Here is a 22,167-nt window from a genome sequence, read left to right on the forward strand (position 1 = left end):
CTCATAACCCGACCACCCTCCGGAGGAACATGTTACCATCATTTAAATGCTTACGGGCAATAAAGCTCAAGCTTTAATGAACTCTACCAACAGGAGGGCCTGGTTACGTCCCAATCTGCTGTCTGCGCCGCCTCCTTTAGGTGCTTCACATTCTGTGATTTTTTTTTTTTTTTTTCCCCCTCCTCCTGCTTCAGGACCTACTGATGAACCTGCCGCAGCCTCTGGGGACCTGTGGGTAATTGCTTGACTCATGGCCTTTGTTATCAGTGGAGTGTAGTCAAGCAAGTGTCTCATAATGAAGTCATCAGCCATTTACAGGCGGTGTGTGTTGGGGCAGATAGACGGGCGGGGTAACAGAATACAAGCCTGAGAGGTGCTGCGTTAAACTGAAAGGAGGGGGTGAGCAATGAATCTCTGCTGCTGCGCTGGTTTTTACTTTGCTTCTCTTTTCTCTGGATTGACCGATTAAACAGTCGTCTGTGAGGCTGCTGCATGGCAGTCAAAGCTTAAAACGCACATCATATTCTGGGTGTCTGTTTGCACGACAACCACCGATAATGCAGCTTTGTGAAAACGGCTCCCGAGGTGGAGATTTTTGAAAATGCTCCGACTCCATGTAAATAGTCGAAAACGCAGCTTCTCTGAAACTTTGTGCACCGCTGTAGTAAAAATTTTTCTACACATGCATGACTCCCAGTCCACAGCCTCTGTTCCTAGAGATGTCCACGTTCTCCCATTGTTGATGTTTGCAGTGTATTGTTCTCTCATGTGTTTGTGGTTTCATTACAAAAACAAACAGCACCCACTAGAGGCACATCCTGAGAACTACTTTGCTTTCAGTGTTTCCTTCATGGTCATGTCGGATCGTTTTCAGAGCGTTACCAATGTGATAAATGTGATACTGTAAACAGTGTGCTTCCACTTCACATAACGTTCCTCTTTCTGTTTGCATGTGTTCCCTGAACCTTCTTGGGTTGTTCTTTCCTCACAGGAGCCATTGTCTTCTTCTTCTTTTATGTTGAGATGTCTGTAGCTGATGTAAATTTATGTAAATATGTTTAATGTGTTATAGTAGGTCTGGCTTGCAAACTTCAACATGTGTCTCAAGGGGATTGCTGTTATGAACAGATGTTGTGATAGACGTTGTTGAGGTTGTTTCACCTGAACTGACTGTAAACAACTCGAGACAAAATGCTTCATGCTGGAAAACTTACCAAGCTAAATATCAAGAAGACGAGCTGAGGTCTTTTCTAGATAATCTGTATTTTGTGAGACTGTTAAAGACCCCAAGGTTTCACACAGCTGCTTTCTGAAAATGTACATATTTGTGTTTCTTAATCCAACACTGCCCCTGGCGGCTCCCTGTGGTATTGCAGCTTTTGGTTCAAGAGCGCTTCCATTAGAATGAGAAAGCTATGAATATAGAGTTTGGATGGATTGTATGCAGCCGTCTACATGTCTTATGAAGAGACTAAATGAGCCTTAAAGACTTCTTATAACTACATACTAACTAAAAAATGTGCAGTTTCAGCTTTTGCCACCTTCATATCTAATTATAAAACACAGTCAGAACTCTTGGATACTTTACATGTTTGAGGGAGATGCAATATTACCATAAACCCAGTGAAAAACATTATATACAGTATTTTCTACATAAAAAAAGATAATGAAGATAAATAAATAACAAAAAACGGGCCAGAGGCATCCATCAATGTTTGTTGAAAAACAGTCAAAACTTTAAAAAATACGTAAAACCCAGCTTTCATTGTTTTGGAGGATCTTCTGCTGACATTTTGACCCAAACTCCAAAGACTTCCTTCAGTTATTTTGAATCATGGTGAGGGATCGATATGTGTGGATCATCAATATCAAATTCAGTGTAGTTCAGTCGTCATTTACAACTGAGAATGGCAACAATATCAATGTCTGTCATTATTTTTAGTGTAAAGTCTTCAAGAAAACTGGAAAACATTACTGAGCTCGCTTTTGCGTCCAAACGCAGACGAACACTACGTCGCAAATCGCCGACGATGCTTGGACGACTTTGATTGGGAAAGTGATAAATGAAGGCTGAAGGTCATGTTGCGAGCCAGACCGGCTCCACTTGAGGGCCATGATGCATGCTGGCGTCGATGTTTCGTAACCGACTGGCCCTGTGATGCTAATTTCTCTTTTCATCTGTACACTACTGTTCATTAATCAGGAGTCTTGAAGGCACACTCTTGTTTCCTAAAATAACGAGGACATAATGATGGCCTTCTAATGACAGGAGCCGGCAGGTGAACAGTAAGATGGCCGGCAGTCCTCTCATTGATCTGACTCATTATGATCTGATCGCCTCCCAGCGAGCGGATGGAACATGGAGGGCACAGCAGGGTCACAACTTACACAAACGCCCTCCGTCACATCGAGCTGGCCTCCATAGCGACACCGCTCTTTCTTCCTGCCACGTACAGGCGCTCACTATATGATGACGAAAGCTCACTTCCAAGAAGAATAGCTGCAGCGGCGGTGATGGCGGTGTACTCCTTCGGTTGACGCATTGTGGCTGATATTGTCTTTTTATTGAATATCAGTCTATCGATGTCAACTGCTCCAGAAAATGATTAATGTTTGTGCCTGAATGCAGCCACAAAAACAGTGGAGGAAACCTATAATCGAGTTCTCGCTGTGCATCTCAGCTGCTTGTTCACCTGCTGAATAATGGTTTTTTTCTTTGGAGCAATCATTTACCACAAAATGGAAGCGTGAGCTCTGGTCCTTGTCCTTTGAAATGCACGAATCTCGGCGCATCACAAGTTTAGTTTCAGTGCACCATTTAATACAAGCTCAAGGGAGAGCCGGGGAGCAGCATTAATGATGCGAAATGCAAATGGACATGCATTGTGTGCGCGCTGTGCGGCCTCAATAGCTCCATTACGCGCAAACAAACAGCCCAGTATGCATAATTTTATTACCAAGAGGTCAAATGAGTTCATGCAGCGTGGAGGAGGGTTTCTGTCAGCCAGGAGCCCACAGAGTGGCAGTTCTGCACAGCTCGGCATTAACTGCTGTTTCAGTTCATTTCCACTGCTATGGGGGGGGGGATGTAAGAACTGCAGACATAACCCTGCTATTCCTTCATCCTCTGTACCAAATTCGATACACAAACAGAGTTTAATTTTTTCATGTTTTGGGAATGGTCTGGTTAGATATCTTCCACGCAAGGCAGAGTGGACTGGATGGAGTTGAGTATCAGGTGTGACTGATATGGATCATTCACTGTCGACTGGGTGGATATTTTAGTCATGGATAGAAGAGTGTTTGGTCTCATTGTATTTACAACCACTGGTCCAAGTGGACTAATCTTTATTTGCTGGAATATTAGTTACACCTGAACATAGTGGGTCACATCTGTGAAAAAATGCATCACGAAGAGAGCTTTTGTTCTAGAACCATCTGTTTGTTACTCAGCTGTGGGCACGGTTAACCTTCTTACTTTTCTTTGTCACAATAGCAGTTCTTCAAAGTAGAACCTGTGTGTAGTTATATTCGAAGTACATTGGATACAGACTTGGTAATATATCTTAAACGAACATCAGTTTTCCTGTAGAGGTTTTGATTCTGGAGAAATCCACCAGGTGTTGAGTTGCTGTATTTATAACTGAAAAAATACCCAAATAAAAGTGAGCGTTTGAATGAGACACGCGACCATTAAGTGGCTCTGCTGCTGGACTTGTTGCCCTGCCATCAGATTACTTAATGAGGCTTCCTGCCGCCTTATCGGTATCAAAGAGGCATTAAATCAGCTTGTGAATGAGGGATTGTGTGGTTGTGGAACTGAGGCACGCCGCCAAACCCAAATCTTTTTCCTGTTATGACTCCCCTGATGAGTCCACTGAAAGAAGAGACAATGGCTGGATGTTTATAATACTGAAAAACCAGAAGGAGCAAAAAAGGAAAAGTTACTGAAAATTAATCCATGATCACTATTATTCAGGGACGCATCAATACTAGCAACAACATGAGGAACAAAGAAAAAAGCAGCAGTGGTTAATTGTTGTGTTTTCCCCTTTGACAACATTCTTTTCACTTGAAAAGTTAAGTAATTGAAAGATCCATTCATTGATCCACTCTTGGTCTGTTGTAGCAAAGGGTTTCGGGGCCTGGAGCTGATCCCAGGTGGAAGTTAGGATGCATTGTGGGGAAGGTCACCACTCCATTACAGGGCAAACAGAATGAAACTGAGACACGTGAAGCCCACCTTGGGCAATTTAGAGTCACCAGTGACCCTCATAGGTTTGTTTTTGTGGGTGTATTCAGAGAAAACCCACATACATACAGGTAGAACGAGATTCATCAACATCTTCTTCTTCAAACTGTAACAGTGTGACTAATTTCATGAGCGTTAACTGTTCCGTCACAGTCTGGATAATTGCTACCAGGACGAACGAGCAGTAGGAACAGAGAAGTGAAGGAGAAGTAAGAGGATCGCCATGCGAGGGTCCGTTACCAGAGGAAAAGCAAAGCTACAGCTTCTTTTTGTCTTCACTCCTGCCGTTATTTACCGTGGCACACACCTTTTTCAGCGGTGGGAACACACTCCATCACACGAGCACAAAGCCAAAGCTCTTAGACCAGCAGATTTTATTCATGTACCCGGACTCTCTGAGGCTCTCAGGCTTTCACCTCTGTGCCCTCGCATGTAAATGCTGCCTGCGGCATCTATAAGCGTTACCATCCCTCACATTTCCATACAGCCATACATCCTCTTTGTCTGCCATGCGACCAGCTCCTGACAGCATCATATCTCAGTTCTGCATCAGATGTCCTCTCCCTTCTTTACCTACTACACCTCCATTCTTCATCCTGCTGCTTATTCCATCCTGAATTTCTATTTTGGGCTCATAAACACGTCTCTCTCTTGTCGCTGCCCCCCCTCCCCCCTTCCTCCCCCCTTCCCTCATGTCACATGGCTGAAAACATGAGTAGGAGAAAGAAGAAAAAAAAAAAAACTCCGAAAGCACGAAGTAAAGCTGCTTGTGCAGCGGCAGCAGAGTCGGAGTCCGACTGCTTTCTATAATTCATGTTCTAAAACTCCCTGACACGCCGGTCTGTGTTTCAGAGACCTTTCAGACAAATGTATAAATGAATGCATGTAAAAAGCGGCGTTAAACAAAGCTTATTGGCCCGAGGAGTACATCGAGTCTTCACTGCTGCGGTGAGGAAACAGTAAAGCCGCAGGAAGAACGAACACATTTCTGTGTTTTAGTCTTGTGAGGGCTGAATGTCATCTCACTGAGTTTGTGCAATTCTTTGCCCTGAAGAGGTGCAGAAAAAGTGAGATATAACACGAATACAGTGGAGGTTCTCTGCTCTGACCCGACCGTGTGCAGCGGTGTCTAGAACTGAGATATGAGCAGCAGATCCTTTATGTAGTTTGGGGGTTTTTAATGGGAGTACATACATCAGTTCATCTTAGACATGGCACTGCCTTCTCACCCTTCCTCCACTACTTTTGAAAATGTTGACCATTAGAGTGGGAACAGAAAGATGAGATAGTTTTATCATCGACAAACTCACTTGACCATTACACCCATCTGTTTTTTTTTTGGTTTTTTTCTGCTTCTAGCTCATCACTTTCAGAGGGTAAAGTGTTCACTTGCTGTAATATATTCCAATAACTAAAAAGTGCCTTAAAAAAATAAACCCATGTATCCATCTATACAGCTTCATCCAGCGTAAGGCCACAGAGCACTAAGATGACTCCAGCAGGGTTTGGACTGGTCTCCAGTCCATCACAGGACAAACACCTTATTCCTTTAGCGTTGCTCTCCATCAGATGTGTTTACTCCATGAGAGGAAACTGAAGCAGGTGGAAAAGAACATAACCATAAACATAAAGGCCACCAAGAGGTCTTAAGTGTTCTGTCCGTGGCTATAATCTTCTGGCTGATTGGTGTCTGTCAGTAAAATTTACAAACTAAACATAAAAGTAGTAAAAACACCCTTAAATGCATCCTAACTCCCAGAAAATATAAGAGAACTTACAGCTGCTTACAGTATGAGAAAGAGATGCACGAGTTTACTCAGTGGAAACAAAGCACAAGTTTGACTGTTGACTCGACTTGAAGCTTAAATACAATTTATATCAGGCCACTTATGTAGTTTTACCATTCATGCATTAATAATGACATGAGGCTGCTAATAAGTTCGACTGATACGACTTCAGTCTGATAGTTGGTGATGCTGCAGTGGTTTTCTTCCCGCTAAGCTGAAGTGCATTGTCACATTGTTCTTCCCTCAGTGTAGCATGTGCAGTTTTTAACAGGGGTGCACGGAGTCAAGCAGATAGATCACAGATGATTGCATTTTCTTCTTGGTGCCCTCCTCCTCCTCCTCCTCTTTTACTCATCATCCCGACTGGGAGGGGGGAGTTTTTTTCACGAGGCGCGACACCGCTGCACGTGCCGCCTCATATTTAATTACTTAGAGTGTCGTAGCAGGAAGGCATGCAGGCTGCAGCAAGAACACAGCAATTCCATCTCACGGCAACCCCCAAGAGGTTTTTGCTCAAAACATGCTGTGTGTGTGTGTGTGTGTGTGTGTGTGTGTGTGTGTGTGTGTTGCCTGTTTGCTTTCATGCATGCTGTTGCACACACACAGTCTGCGGATGTGGGAGAGTGAGTGAGTGCATGCAGATGGCAGGAGTGCCCGGTCGGAGTGAGTGGGAGGAGAGTGATTATAGGTTGAACTGCTTCACTGCGAGGTGTGTTTGTGTGTGGCCTATATCTTTTAGAACCGGCGTGTTGTGAGTGTGTGGGTGTTTCAGCAGGAGAGATGTGTATCTGACACAATAGTACAAACTGTCTCTGCACTACAAACTGCTGATTTTACTTATCCGGGGCCACTTACGCCGAACAATGGGCAGTGTTTGTCGGCTACTTGTGACAGGCTATCAGTAATATTTTTTCCAGTCCAGTTAAAATTGCAGCACGCGCTTTGTTTGCCCTGCAATGTTTCAAAAGAATTAGGTCCTGCTCATGTTTGCTGTTCCTGTTTCATGGGTTCAGTTGTAGTGATTTTAGAAAATGCATAAATAAATGCTGTTTGTTGTTCTTTGTTGTATATTCTCTGTTTTTGTAATTGTCTTACTGTCTTACTTGTGGTGTATGTGATGGTGTCCATAACATCTTGAACTGACATGAAAGGCTGTTGAAACACATTTCCCTTCACGGATAATAAAGACCTATCTATCTATCTATCTATCTATTCATCTATCTATCTATCTATCTATCTATCTATAGCATAGCATTGTATGATCTGTTTTTGTCAGAAAACAGGATTTCACTCTTGAATTAAAAAAAAGACATCATCAGCGTAGAGATTAACCATTCAGTGCTGAACCTCTGTTGAATATTATCACTATTAAATCCATGTTTCATCCCAGTATTTTACACAAAATGATACAAGTATTTGTAGTTTTATCTTACAGTAACTTTAGTAGGTTTTTAACCTTTCAATGTGGTCTCATTTCAGTAGTCAATTTTCATATATCCTTTACGATTGCTGGTGAAAGACTTAAAGAAGAGATTTGTATGTTATGTATATTGCGGTGCATATTCAGAATTAATGCTTCCACAAAAGTTTACTGAGTCTTCTTGTTTGTGTTTCCGGGTGCTGCTAAAAATGTAAACATCATAATCCCAAAAATAACCTTACAAAATTAATTACTGTAAGTTTGGCAATCCAGGGCTGAAACCCAGGTGCAACAGAAAAAAATATCTGGCATAGAAATTAGTCTTAGTAGCAAATCCTGGTAAAAAACAAAAGAAAAAAAGCAGCAGCCAAATATACATCTGAATTAAATATACAGTAATGTGTGTACAGAGCAAATGCTGACACCAGCGTTTAATAGAACAACTGAACCAATGCGACAGATTGTTTAATTCCTGATGCTTTAATTTGTTATCCAAGTCGATAATTACAGTGTATAAAACTTTGGATGCTATTGCTTTAATCCTAATATGCAAAGGTCCTATTGAAAGACCTCATGTTAAATAAAGTATGAATGATGCATCAGTGTTGACTGACCCCGATACGACCCCGTTACGCTCTGTAAAGACCCCGCAATGCCTTCATTGAACTACTGTTCCTTTTTATTCGGGCATCACTCTGGACTAGATTTGTATCCTGTAATGCTGCAGATTGTGGGGCACGACATTTTGTGTCCACTTATGCTGCAAATGAATACACAGTTGTGTAACGTGCTTTGGACCAAAAAAAAAAAAAAAAACACCATTAAGTCTCTTCTGTTTTAATGGGAAAAAAAAATGAATATTTTTTTTGTTCCAGAATTGTGAAGAAATGGCTGATTAAAAGCCAGAGCTTTCAGAAGAAGTGCTTGGAGAATTGTCCTGAAGAGAACCCGATGTAAGAGAGGACACTTTGTTTTATAAACTACAGGCAGGCTGCCACCTCCATGCTGCACACACTCTGCCAGTTCCTTTGCTGATTCCTGCCAGTATGTGTACATTTATAACATGTGTACGTGACTGCATAAATCTCCTGCCTTCTATTCTGGCACATGCAGTGTCACAGTCCCCTATGGGACTTATCAGCTGTGCAGCCGAGGCAAGCTGTGGCTTCCAAGCTGTTTCCCAGTCCTCCTGCCACTGTATAAGATCAGACTCTTACACGGAGTGTAAATGCTCTCTGAGCAGCATGAATCTCGCCTCGCAGACCGCTACGGTGCTGTAATCCATGATGAGTGTAGAGGTCTTGCAGAGGAAAGGCTGAGACAGGCTGTTGATGTGGTGAAAATCCCGTGAAGCCCTTTTTGTGAGTCACTTCTCTGTGGTTGATAGCAGCTGTTGCGCGATAGGGCTGTGGGTTAACTGTTGCATTTGTTGTGTCTCTTACAGAGCAGCCCGAGCTTTTGGAGAATACCTGTCCAACGCCAACCCAGAGAACCGCAACGGAGCAGGTAGGTGGTAAACAAACACCGGGGAGCGCCGCTCGTTCAGTCACACATTATTAGAAAGATCAAACTGCCCCCCTCTGAGGACGGTCTGAACCCAGCTCACTTATTAGTAGATGAACAATCCAACTGCTTCATAATGATCAGATGAACTGGCATCAAAGAAGACTCATGTATGACTAAAACACTATTAATTCATTTTGAGAGACCTTTGTTGATTCCGATCAGTCCCATACATATAAGGCTATGATTTTCACTTGAAATACTGGACAGTGAACAGTTACGCTGACTCCTTGTGGCTTTAGTAGGAAACTGCAGTAGCAATGTAGCTGCGTAGTTATATTAATTATGTGTAGTTCTGTTCTGGCTCGGTTGGTGGAATTGTTGACTCCACCAATCCATGTGTCGAAGTGCTCTTGAGCAAAACACTGAAGCCCAAATTGCTCCCATTGGATGAATTCAGTGCCTTGCATGGCAGCTGCCTCCACTGGTGTGTTTATGTGTGTGTGAATGGGCGAATATGATTAACACTGTAAATCACTTTGAGGACAGCTCAAGCGGTGGAAAACTGCTATTTAAGTGAAAGCCATTAACCATTCAGCTTTGTTTTGTGGTTCTTGTCAATTCTCATCAGTACTATACATGTGGGATCATATATGATCCATCTTTGCCATCTGGTCAGGTCAGTCATGGAAGAGACAAAGAAAGAGAGAAAAATAACAGTGACATGTGACGAGACTGACCAAATCAAAGTGAAGAGTTTCAGTGGGAGTTTTAGATTCTGTAATTGTGTAAGGGCATTTCTGACTGCTACAATGTACAGTCCATATCGATTTAGAGTGAGGACAAGTAAATGAACATGATCCACCCTTATCCAACTTCTGGTGATGGGATGATCCTGGCTGACTGCCTAGAGTCAGGATACACATCAGCAAATCATCAGACCATCACAAAAGAATTTACACCGAAATTTCACCAAGTTTTCCCAACACATGTTCTGCACGGCAACAGTTTGACTATTCCCACAGTCCTTTTTATATGGTGCTTAGATGGGGAAGACTGGAACAGAATAACCTCGAAGTTGGACTAAAATCGGGTATTTACACTGTGAGGCAAGTATGCCAACCACCAGGATGCATTAAAAAGAAAAAGAAAAAAAAATAGATCCTATATGATAACATTTAGAAATACCACCCTGCGCCGGTAACTATGGTAACTCTCTTGATTTCCCGTTCTGTGACTTTACACCCATGCAGACATACCATTTGGTTTTATGTTGAACTTGAATACAATCCTCCTGGGTGTGAGTCTTTGCTTCACTCCCCATAAAAATGAAATAACATGGACTTTCTCCTTTTAATGTCTTGGGCGCACTTGAGAATGCAAGGCTTCCTCTCGAGCAGCTGCTATTAATAACCTTCATCTTTAACTGTGTGACTACCTACGCAGCTGCTGTTGTCATTAATATGACCACTAGCGGTCCTCACGAAACCCGCCTTGCGACTCTCATCGGAACAGTCAAGTCAGGCTAACCTACTTCTAAATGATTGATGACGAGTAACTATTGGATATCAGTGGGTCTGACAACATTTTAATTTGTTCATCAAATCTCTAATTCAGAAAATGTCTACATCTGAAAAGATATGAATAGATGTTAGCTATTGCTACTTGTCACAGAGGTGACATGTCAAACAAGCAATGAAACCTCACCCTACCAAAGCAAAATGCAGCCGGTAAAGGTTGGTAAATCACACTTTCTACTCAATTTTTATCTCTCTGCACCAAGCATGTCCCTGACTTGTTTATCCACAGCACACACAATATGATAAAAAACAGAGATTCCCACGAGCTAACACTTATTTACAAGCCTGGAGCGATGCAGCTGCTTTCTCTGAGAAGGAGTAACCATTCTCCTCGACCCTCAAGGATGACTGGGCCTTTGTATCTGCCAGAGTACTTTCTGTACTTCCAAATCTTCCATCATTCCTCCATTTGCTCTTTTCCATCACTCAGTCACATCTTGCTGTTCTCCTCATCCTCCCAAAAGCTTTGCTGGCTTGTAAATGTTTACTGCTCCAATGCCAGAGAACAAATCCCAGTGAGGGACAGACGTCGATCTGCATTTCAATTTCAGACATTTATTCCTTGCTCATTTGGAGAACTTGTTTTAAACACAGAAAATATTATGTCAACCTCCACTTGCTGCTGTCCTGAACTCTTTCTCCTTCTCTTTCTGTTTCTCTCCAGATCATCTTTTGTCTGACACTTTCCCCGGCCAAGACTGTGACTCTCCAGACGTCAGCCGCTTGCATAACAACAATCTGCCGGCACAGAGCCGCTGTTTGCCTGTAGCTAAACCCGACCAGCCCCCTCAGCCCAGTCGCAGTGCCCTCTCTCAGTCTCAGCCTCAGGTTAAGCCCCTCCAGGCACAGGCATCGCTCGGACCCTCCAAACGGCGACTCTCCGGTGAACGCAGCCTCTCCGCAGAGGACCCGCGAGGCGTCAGGGGCCACGAAGGAGGCATTGGTCTGAAGCCATCCAGAGTGTACACCATCACCAGAGAGGGGGGCATGACCCTGGGGGGCCGCAGCAGTGAGGAGAGCCTGGAGCTGGAGGTGCTGAAGGGCTCCAGGGAGCACCCCATGGCCCAGACCTCCGCCGGGGCCAACAGCAGCCTGTCCTGCACCAGCCAGCCATCCGCCACCGCCAATCGCGGCAGCCACCACCGCAGCGGCCACCACCGCAGCAACCACCACCACACCAGCACACATCACGGCGGTCCGTCGTCGTCATCGTCGCAGCCGCTGCAGAGCTCAGGGAGCGCCAGCAACATCCGGGACTGGGGGATGAGGAGAGGGGGGTCGCGGGACGACTACACCCCCGACTGCGTGGCCTGCATACGAGCTCCCTGTCAAAGCCAGCGCTCCCTGGACCTGGACACCTCGCCACGGGACGGAGGGAAACCTCGCAAGAAGCTGGAGAGGATGTACAGCGAGGACCGAACCTCTACCGACGACCGGGGTAAAGAGAGAATGGGTGGGATGAATGGTGGGAGGATCCAACTACACTGTATATTTATTTTTAATGTCACACTGAAATAAATGAATATCGCATTGATAAATGTCATTTTCCCCACTTTAATTGAAATTACGATCCTTCCTGCACCCACAAGGGGGCGTATATATGGCATCAATTTTAAGCCACAAATATTTAGCAGTTTTCCTGCCCTATATTAAAGGGAGAATCACCCATGGCTAAAACCGCTCCTGGGGTTCAGGGTAGACCTGATAGAGCAGGTCGACCTTCACGTCCCTAAGTTGACAGTATATTAAACTGAGGAGACAATGAGATCCAAGTTTGAGTATGTTGGAATACCTTGCATTTCTCGCCATCTGTGTGTGTGTGAATGCAATTTGTCATGTAAAGTGCATTCATAATGCTGAATTGGTATCATGAAGCGTATTCACCATTTACCAATAACAAATAATTAACATTTTATTTTGATAGATGCATACAGTTATCGAGAAATGTTCAGAAAGATCTTTTAAATAGGAAAATCAATGATTAACTATAAATGAGTTTATGTGATGTGACGTCTATGGCCAAAGCAGTATGTGGTGATTTGCTATTTCTAGACCATGCTTCCTGAATCCTGAACCCACACGTTCAAATAGGCACAACTCTACCAAGTTGCCTGATTAAAGCGCCTCAGATTAGTCATAATGTAAATTCTACGTGGGGAAGTTGATGCATTTAACCAGAGATGACTCCGCTCTGTGCTGGTGCGTTCTCCAGCTTCCTCCGCTAATTGTTAGTGCTGCGAGTGAATCTTCTTCTGGCTGACGCCACGCCATCCTTCTCTTCCTGTGTTTACAGAGGACAATCCTAATAGCTGGTTCCCCAAAGAGAATATGTTCAGCTTTCAGACAGCCACCACCACCATGCAGGCGTGAGTATGTCACGGAGGTTCGCCTCCGACTCTTCTTCTGTGGATCGCTGTGTCGTACTGCACCTCCGCCGTGTTGGCAGGACGTCGCCAGAGCTGTTCCGTCCAAGACTTACACATATCACACTTTAATCAGCACACTCAGACTCTTTTAGGATTTTATAAAGTGTCTGTCATCATATTGGCTTCATACCATAAGAATCCCAGTTGCTACTTTGAGTGGACTTAGTATTGTTGCTAATATATGTACATTAGTATTATTAGACACAACAGACCTTCATTACAATCCCATATTAGTTAAGGCACCAAAACACCTGGTGAGGGTATAAAAAGAGTTAAGATACATGAATGTCTTCAATTTCACACAATTGTTGGTGTTCAGCAATATGATTTAAAATTGTATGAAATAATGCAAGGTGTGATGAAATACATCATATATGTGATATCAAATGCTGTGGCAAGTAAAGGTCCAGTACATCATGGTTCATTGATGGTGAGACAGAAACTCTATGAAGCATTCAAATGAAACTTTCTTGCTTGATATATTTTCAAAGATGATTCCAGATTGAGAGTACTGATAGAATACCTTTTGTTCCTCCTTATACAGAAATGAACTATTGCTGTGGCCATAATCATAATATTACCGTCAACCTGAGCACCACAGCCTAACCCTTAAAATTTGAGAGACTACGCAGTTGTGTACAAATCTACACACAGGCACACACACACACGCACACACACACACACACACACACACACACACACACACACACACACACACACATGCTTTGTGAGCAGTTAATCAGCACCTATCAGCGGGATGTTATAATTACAACTCTCAAACAGACAAAGCCCACCCACCATGATCTTTGCCTCCCACGCTCCCTCTTCTTCCTCCATATGTCTCCTCTTCCTCCTTCCATCTGTTTCCATCTGCTTGTGTCCCGATCCGGGTCAGACTGATGTATGGGTCTGACGCTGGTCTCGGATCTCCATCTTTCCCCTCTGGCATGATGAGTGTGTTGCAGTTTGATGGACTGCTCATTCAACGCCGGATCGATCAAACTGTGTGTGAATATGATGAAGAGCATGCTGTTTGTGGATGATCATCATGTAATATTTAGTGGTCAGTCCTTATTTGCATTAAGATTTTAGATCAGATTCAGTAATTTTACGTGAGATTTTTTGCTCCCTTCAAAGTAAAAAACTGTAATATAAATCTGTGTGCGTGCGTGCGTGCGTGGTGGTGTGTGTGTGTAGTAGTTGGCTGACCCTGTTGCTAACTTCTCTTTCATTTTTGTCTTCTCTTCTTCCCTCTGCGTGGCGGCTTTCCAAACCACGACTGTAGAATATCGTGAGTAACTCTTTCAAACGCCCCCACTTGTTCCTCCTCGTTGCTCTTACTTTTTTATTATTATTATTATTTTCTTGGCTCTGTCAGGTAACGTGTCTTGAACCCTTTTCCTTGTGGCTTTGTGTAATCCAGTCTGCTGTGTCCTTAACAATCCCGCTGAACGACAAACCCCCCTCGACCTCAGCGCCTGAGTGTTGAAGTTACAGAGACGCTCATACCAGCTACTGAAGTGTTTTCTAGGGATGCACCGATTACCACTTTCTTAAAGGACGAGTACAAGTACGAGTGCTAACCTTTAGCTGCTTGACAATACAGAGTACGGATCAGCCACACTTTAATCACGTGAGCCCTGAAACTCTTCAGCATGTAGCATGTAGCACAGCTCGGAGTGAAATCGTCCATGGACCCACTGTGTAGTTAAGCTAATGAGGCTAACTCTGCACTTCCAAACGTCTTGGGTCTTGCTGGTGTTGGAGGAAATAGCTTTGTCTCCTTTTGATAATTTGGTGGAACATAATTTAAAGTCTGTCTTACGTTAGTCGTTCTCAATATTAAAAGAAACTCTGAAGTATCAGTGCAGTATTGGATTGGATGCACAGTACTGGTATAATTCCAAAAATTTATAATTGTTTAATTCAGCCTTAGAAATACGTAGTTTTGGAGGTCATCCAGTCTGTTGCTGCTGTCAGGAAAATAACCAATTAGTAGGTAGGGTGCCCATAAGTCTCCCAACTTTCATTCCCATGGGTTTTTTCTTCCTTTTATACTCCCATAAGATGATTGAATTTAGAGGGAAATGTGGTGGATCTTGTCTGACGAGGTGTGCTGGTGATGATAGAGCCTCTTCCCACATGATGCAAACATGATGCACACAGGCAGAGCTACAACCGCCATTTCAGATAATAAGCCATGTGCAGAGCGATGGTGACTTCAGCCCGTCAGCCGTCCGTCAGTCATAGCCAGACCGCAGGACAGGACTCCATTTCTGACATACGCTGTCGCAGATGATTCTCATTATGTCTGACATCCTGTCAGAGGCATTAACATCCCTTCTGGGAAAGACACGCCCAATGTCAATCAACGTACACACTCTGAGGATGGGAAACAATGGAAGTGAAGACAGACACGGGGGGGGGGACATAATGACTCAAAATGGCTTTTTAAATAAAATTAGGTAGCAGTCTTTACTGTCAGCACCTGTGGCTTTTTCTGTACGATACTACTCAGTTTCCCTCAGTGTCTCTACATGTAGACCTACCCTGCATTGTATGTGTGTGTGTGTGTGTGTGTGTGTGTTTGTGTGTGTGTTTGTGTGTGTGTGTGGATCGGTTGTGTCCGTGCTAACCAAGCTAATAAAGCACTTACCAAAACTAACCAACCCCTCACTAACCCGTATGGATATAAACATTCTCCCCTCGAAATCACGTTTACTGTTGCCCCATCCCACCCTGATTATTAATGCCCAAACCCAACTCGACCCAAAGGCCTTCTGTCTGATGTTTAGCTGAAGTTACTTCAATTAGTGGGAGGAAGATGCTCTAATCTAGATGTTCTGTTAAAAATAAGACAAAACATTCACTAAAGACAACAACAAGGAGAAACCAAACAGCTGAGATTAAATACCAACGAGCTGATAGAGAAGCTAACGTTTACTTGAGGCTGGGAAAGCAAGTCACAGCTTCTGTGGATATAGGCTAATGCTACTTTGGAAGAAAGTTCGCTTAAAGCGATACTTCAACATTTGGCAAATTGGCCCATTTAGCGCAATTCCTTAGTCATTTCAGAGAGCATACTTACTTTTTTGTGCAGGGGGAGCTGTTGTTTATTCAGAGGTGAGTCGGGGAAGGTTTTCGGGATGGACACAATGGAAGTGGGTGGTATTTTTGCTTCCCCTCGTCAAACTCATCAAATACACAATCTAACAACCCCAAAACACTTTGGTGGACACGTTATAATCCGCACATTCACTACGCTGCAGAGGTGGGAGATTAGAGCCTGATCAAGTCATCTCCATGCCATGTTTTTGCTCTGACCATGTATCACACCAGGTGAAACTCATCAACCCTGCTCCTCAGCTTGTCTGTGGTACACAGTGAGGGCAAAAACATGGCATGGAGATGACTTGATCAGGCTCCAATTTCCCACCTCTGCTACGCTGTGAAATATTAATGCAAAATTACGAGATTGAGTTGTTTATGCGAAATTGCTAAGACGGAACTACTTACTAAATATGGCGTCTGGGCGTAGTGATTTCAAAAGAAAAAGTAGTTCCCAGTATTTGCTTCAGCGTCATAACGCTACAATATTATTTGTTGGTGTTCCACAGCGTAGTGAATGTGCGGATTATAATGTGTCCACCAAAGTGTTTTGCGGTTGTTGGATTGTGTATTTGATGAGTTTGACGAGGGGAAGCAAAAATACCGCCCACTTCCATTATGTCCGCCGCGAAGCCCTCCTCGACTCACCACAGAATAAACAATAACTCGCCCTCACAAAAAACAGTACGTATGCTGTTCGAAATGACTAAGGAATTGCGCGAAATGGGCCAATTTACCAAAATGTTGAAGTATCCCTTTAAGGTTAATTAACCTAAAAAAAAAAACTGCAGTTTACTTTTAAGAGACAAACTTTGCTTAAAGCTTAAGCTAACAATGGGCTCAATTAGCTGAGCAGAGAGAGGCTACATATCTGCAGGCGTATTGTACTTCAGCTCATGCTCAAGCTAACAGTCAGCTATGAACAGAGCGGTGACAGACAGCACACGGAAACGGTGGTGCCTGCCGTTACAACTTTTAGCCTTTTCTGTGCTAAACTAGCGTAAACCTTACAAAGGTTGTTTTCCCTGTTGGGTCAAGTTGGGTTCAGACAGATTCCTCCCCGAAAAACGATGAAATGTTCAGTGAGGCGTCGCTAAAGCATCAACGTTCTTCCTAGAAATCAAACCACTTAATGCTTTGACGTCCCGGCAGGGCTTTCCGAGGCATTGCTGAAAGAAAGAGACGGAAAAGAGAGCAGGAAGCAGCCACCCTGATGGAGAGGTACGGTGTCCTGGCTGTCCTGTCCTGTCCTGTGTGGTTCTCCAGCGTCCCTGTCACAGCCCTCCCCTAAAGAAACACCTTTTCTCACACATCTTCAGCTCCTAATCAGATTATAACACCTCTTTGCCTTTTTTTTTTTTTTTTTTTTTTTTTGCTTTTTTCTGTCTGTGACCTGATTTCTGTTTATAGTCACAAACTTCCAGATGATCACATAACTTCAACAGAATTCAGCTGAAGCTCCCAAAACTGCTGGTATCGCTTTGATTAAAATGTCTTTTCTTAATACATATTAACAATTTGTTGGAAAGAGACCCATCTAATTTGACAAACTGAGCCTCTCCATTGGCTTTATATCACTTTGATAAAGCAGCGAGTCGTTCTCAGATCAAGTTTATTAAAGACACGACTTCTAACAATCTCTCGTTTTGCTCATTGGCATGGCAACAACTTCAAGTGAAAACGTAAAACTTCAGTTACGTTTCGGGTGTCCGTTTATACCGTTACAAATACACCTTTTTGAAAATGGGCTCCCAAGGTGGAACTTCTGAGAAACACTCAGGCTGCGTCTGTTGCCATGTGGATGGGCGAAAACGATCCTTTCTGGAAACGTGCTGAGCAGACGGTGCTCCACGACTGTAGTAAATACTTCTTTTACTTTATATGATCAATAAGAACAATGCTTTCCTCCAGAATGTCATGACTCGAAATCCGTATTCTCCTGGATTTGGTAGGTTGAGTTAAGAGATGAAGAAGTTGTTGCTGTGGCCGAGGGCGGAGAGAGCTTCCACAATCACTCAATTAATCGCTGAAATAATCAGCAGAAAACTCAAATTCAAAAAGAATTGAAAGCTGCAGCCCTATTTACAGTGTATTGTTCTGCACTGACGTGTGTGAGGTTTCATTCCAAAGAAACCAAAAGCACCAATTCGTGGCCTGGTATGCTAACTATATCGTTTCTGCGTTTCTGCAGTTGCTGTGTGAACAGACATCTTTTTCAAAATGTTGTCATCTAAGAGCGAGACTTTTGCTTAATGTTGCGATTGTAGTTATTTTCAGTAGTAATTATTTGTTTTTGTGAAAACACTGACATTTCCATCAAGTATAGTGTGTGCCACAACAAGACAAACTTTGAAAGTCAAAATCTAAATGTTATTATGACACTGTATTTCCGTCTCAGTCCAGGTGAAATTGTGCTGTCTGTTTGAAACCCCTGCACTGCAGTGTGAGTGTAAATGCTTTAACATGAGGATCAATGCTGATAAACTGTCACAAACATCTGGTTTGGTATTGATCTTGGTATTGAGCACACAGCAACACAGTAGAAGCTGTATTGTAGCATCGGTGGCAGACCTGTGTGATGGAGTTGTGTTTTGGGCCTTTTCTCTCTGTCTCCACGCTGGAGGATGAAATTTAGCAAAAAATCTTATTTTTTTTCCCCATGTGAGTAGGAAACCTTGTGTATCACGGAGGAATTAGTTTGACCGTCTTTAACCTTTCTTTCTTAATGTGCTTCACTGCTGGTGTAAATATGTTTTGCTCCAAACTGTTTCCGTCATTTCTAACCGGGGCGTATAAAGTTCCCTTACTCTGCACATTTTTTCTACACGGGAATCGAACCTGGCCTTGCACTTCTTGTCCTCAGCTGCTTTTACAAGAGGATCACAAATCTCCTGACTGTATCCTGTGGTGTGGGTGTGTGGTGTGTGTGTGTGTGTGTGTGTGTGTGTGTGTGTGTGTGAGAGAGAGAGAGAGAGAGTGTGGAGGCTGTGGGTGGCAGGTTTAATCAGTGTTCCTCACACTGAAGTGTAAAAGCAGGGTCTATCAGTACAGAGCTGTAGCTCTGCACTCAAACGATCGATATCTGGCAGCAGAGCTGAGACATGACATAACACTGTGTGTGTGTGTGTGTGTGTTGTGTGTGCCTGTGTGTGTGTAATGCAGTTTAAATCTCACTCGAAATAGGCAAGACTACCTTTATATTCAGAATTAGTATGTGTAAATGTTATTAAGCGTAAATGCACGATTCAACTCAAGAATCAATGTGAAGGTACTGAAATTGTGTGAAATGTGTCAATATCTGACCATCGATTTTGCGCATGACAACACAACAGAAGATTTATTTAGAACAGTGGCAGATCGGTGCGATTTGTTTGGTGTCAGACTCCAGCTAGCATTTCCAGAACGTGGCAGCTGTTCAGCGGTGGAGGAGCGCGATCATGTCTTTTTCCAATTCACGAGATGAACTGTGTCCAAAATCACCTCTATTTTTTTTTTTCAACGGAACTTTTTCATTTGGAAGACGTTTTCCATGATCTTTTGGCACTGATCCGTTCTTTGTGGTGTTTCCTTGATTTCTCACAGTTTTTCTTGCTCATGACGAGCAAAACCAAGATATCTGCCATTGTGTGGCATAATTCCCTTCAGTGATTTTAAAAAGCTATAGGACTAGGACATCCTGAGGAGTTCATATTGAATATTAACCTTGGTTTTTCACTTAAACCGAAGCGAAACAACTTTTGTTCCAGCCAATGAGGGCTCCATTGTTTTCTTTATGTCACGAGTCTGATTCGTTAAAACATCCTGAACTTCAGGCTGAGGTGGAAACAGACAAGAATGGACACAATAACCTTTTCTTTTCTTGTTAATTTAAGTACTCATCATAGTAACTAAAAGTCTCAGGTACTTTTGGTGAAATTGTTTCTGTAAATAGTATCTGGTCGCAAATCATTCCTGATGAGCCACTGAGACTCATCTGGATACTTTGTTCAATTCAGGCTAAAGAATCTAGGAAAGTATTTAAAATGAGGGCCTTGTCCTTCCTGAATGTGTAATTTTTTTGGCGGTACAGAGTCCTGCCAGGTCATTTCAGGACGCAACACTTTTAATAGAAATGTACATCTCGGCTATTTTCACAAATCCAATTATGCATGTTTGAATGAGCAAGTACCAAAGTGTTTCTGTAAAGGTCACGGGCAGATAGAGAGGTGAGGAGGTGAGGGCTGCATTCGGGTGCCAGGAACTGGAGTCGGTCGTTGTGGTGTTTCTAGTGAAAAAGGCGTTGCTAGTTGAGCTGACAGCGACTGACTGACAGATCCTCCTCTCTGAGTCATGCCTCCGTTCAGGCGACTCCACACTGCAATCAACACCGACATGTCAGCAGCGTTCCTGCAAAACCGCCTCAAACCGCTCTGAGATCCAGACAATGCACGGGGGAGGTCTGCGGCTTCCCAGCTTATCTTGACACTGTACACCAGGGGTTCCAAACATGAGGTCTGCGGGCCAAAACTGGTTCATCACCTCACTGATTAACGCCGAGGTTCATTTCTAATTTACTTAAGGGGAGATTGCATCAACAGTAATGCCCATAAAAGAGACCCGAGAGATCAGTGTTGTTGGTTAAAGCCAGGTACTATTTACTGTGACCATGGTTCGTATGCACAGTAGCAGTATTTTGTTACATTCTTAGCCATCTACGCAGAGATAGAGTGTTTCAAAAAGATGCATTTTCACCTGTTTACATGGAGACAGAGTCGGAGCATTTTTGAAATGTTCCACCTTGGAAGCCATTTCCAAAAATGAGCATCTTCAGTGTCTTCCAGCACCGTCAACGTGTGAACAGACGCCCAAAAAGCAGCAAAAACTTTTCTGTTGTCACTTCGAAAAAATGTCGTCTAAATAGAATCTTAAAAAATGCAACAAAAAAACAAAAAACAATGAATTAAATAAAAGCTTAAATACTCAAAAAGCAGGAGGAAGCATGACCTCAGTGAAGCCTTGTTTGATGTCAATTTTTTCTTCTCTATCTTTATTCTTTCATGTGAAAAAGGTATATGCACATTTCTATAATAAACATCTTTCAGCTGTAAGATATTTAATCAAATACAAACTTTTAATGATCAATAAATCAATACAAAAAAAGGGAATTGCATTTAAAGGTGATAAAGCTCCTGTTTTATTGGTCCACTCTGGGCCATTTGTGACCTGTTCAGGGTGTTCGTCAGCTCCAGCACGTTGCAGCCATAAGCTGAAGAAAGCAATGTGTCTCTTCGGGTGAATCTCAGTTGCTTTACAATAGAATATGTTGTTGTACTTTTTAATGAAATAATCATTTCAGTGGGGAAGTCCCTCTTCATGACGGAGCAGCTTCACCAGCTGCGGAGGAAGAGACGGTGATAATTGGCTGCAGAGGTGGAGTTCATTAAAAATAATGAGCTGGGGGTGTCGGCCCACCCGTGTCACATTAATAGATGCTTCAGAAAAAGAAAAAAAAAGCAGCAGGTTCAGTTTGAATAGTCAGAAATGGGGAAAAATGTTTTGTGTTTTCTAACTTCATATTGTCAGACAGACTCATTAACTACAACTTTACCTCTATGATCCTTTGAAAACACGCTTATTTTTGGCTTCAAGTTAATTATGATTCTCTCATAATCAATAGAGTCTGCTGCCATCGACCGCAGTTTGTTTGTGGTTTTAAGTACAGAGTGTGAAATGGGCTGACCAAACACCCCTCCATTGATGCTGGTATTTGATCATTTATTTGTTTTTTTGGACGAATCTTCACAGTTCAGACTGCTTCAGGGCGGTCTGTACCGTTCAACCAGTACGCCTTAATCTTAAATAATGTCTCCGTGTGGCATTTCTATACACAGAGATTTGTAAAGATTAAAACAATCTTTTATATGTGAACAACTTTAGATAGAAACCGGGCATTTTAACTTTCAACCATTAATAATGAAATGTGACCTTTCTCACAAATGCATTTCCTGATGGGACCACAAATCGTGAGGACTGAGCCTTAGACTTCCTCCCAGTTGCTCTCAGTCTGAGTTTATTTTAGGGATGCACAGGTATCACTTTTCTCTTGTCTCTG

The 22,167-nt window shown here is 42.9% G+C and overlaps 1 protein-coding gene across 1 annotated transcript in view; it reads left to right on the plus strand.

The window, feature by feature from the left end:
• The window catches only part of LOC115398722 (NMDA receptor synaptonuclear signaling and neuronal migration factor-like), a 58,343-nt gene that overhangs the window by 10,675 nt on the left and 25,501 nt on the right, over positions 1 to 22,167 (plus strand). Inside the window, 5 exon segments of the mRNA XM_030105646.1 lie at positions 8,904 to 8,965; positions 11,207 to 11,980; positions 12,836 to 12,908; positions 14,254 to 14,259; positions 17,229 to 17,297. Of these exon segments, the coding sequence (XP_029961506.1) occupies positions 8,904 to 8,965; positions 11,207 to 11,980; positions 12,836 to 12,908; positions 14,254 to 14,259; positions 17,229 to 17,297 (984 nt within the window).

Source organism: Salarias fasciatus, chromosome 12 (assembly GCF_902148845.1).
Source record: "Salarias fasciatus chromosome 12, fSalaFa1.1, whole genome shotgun sequence".
In the NCBI taxonomy this organism is placed as follows: domain Eukaryota; kingdom Metazoa; phylum Chordata; class Actinopteri; order Blenniiformes; family Blenniidae; genus Salarias; species Salarias fasciatus.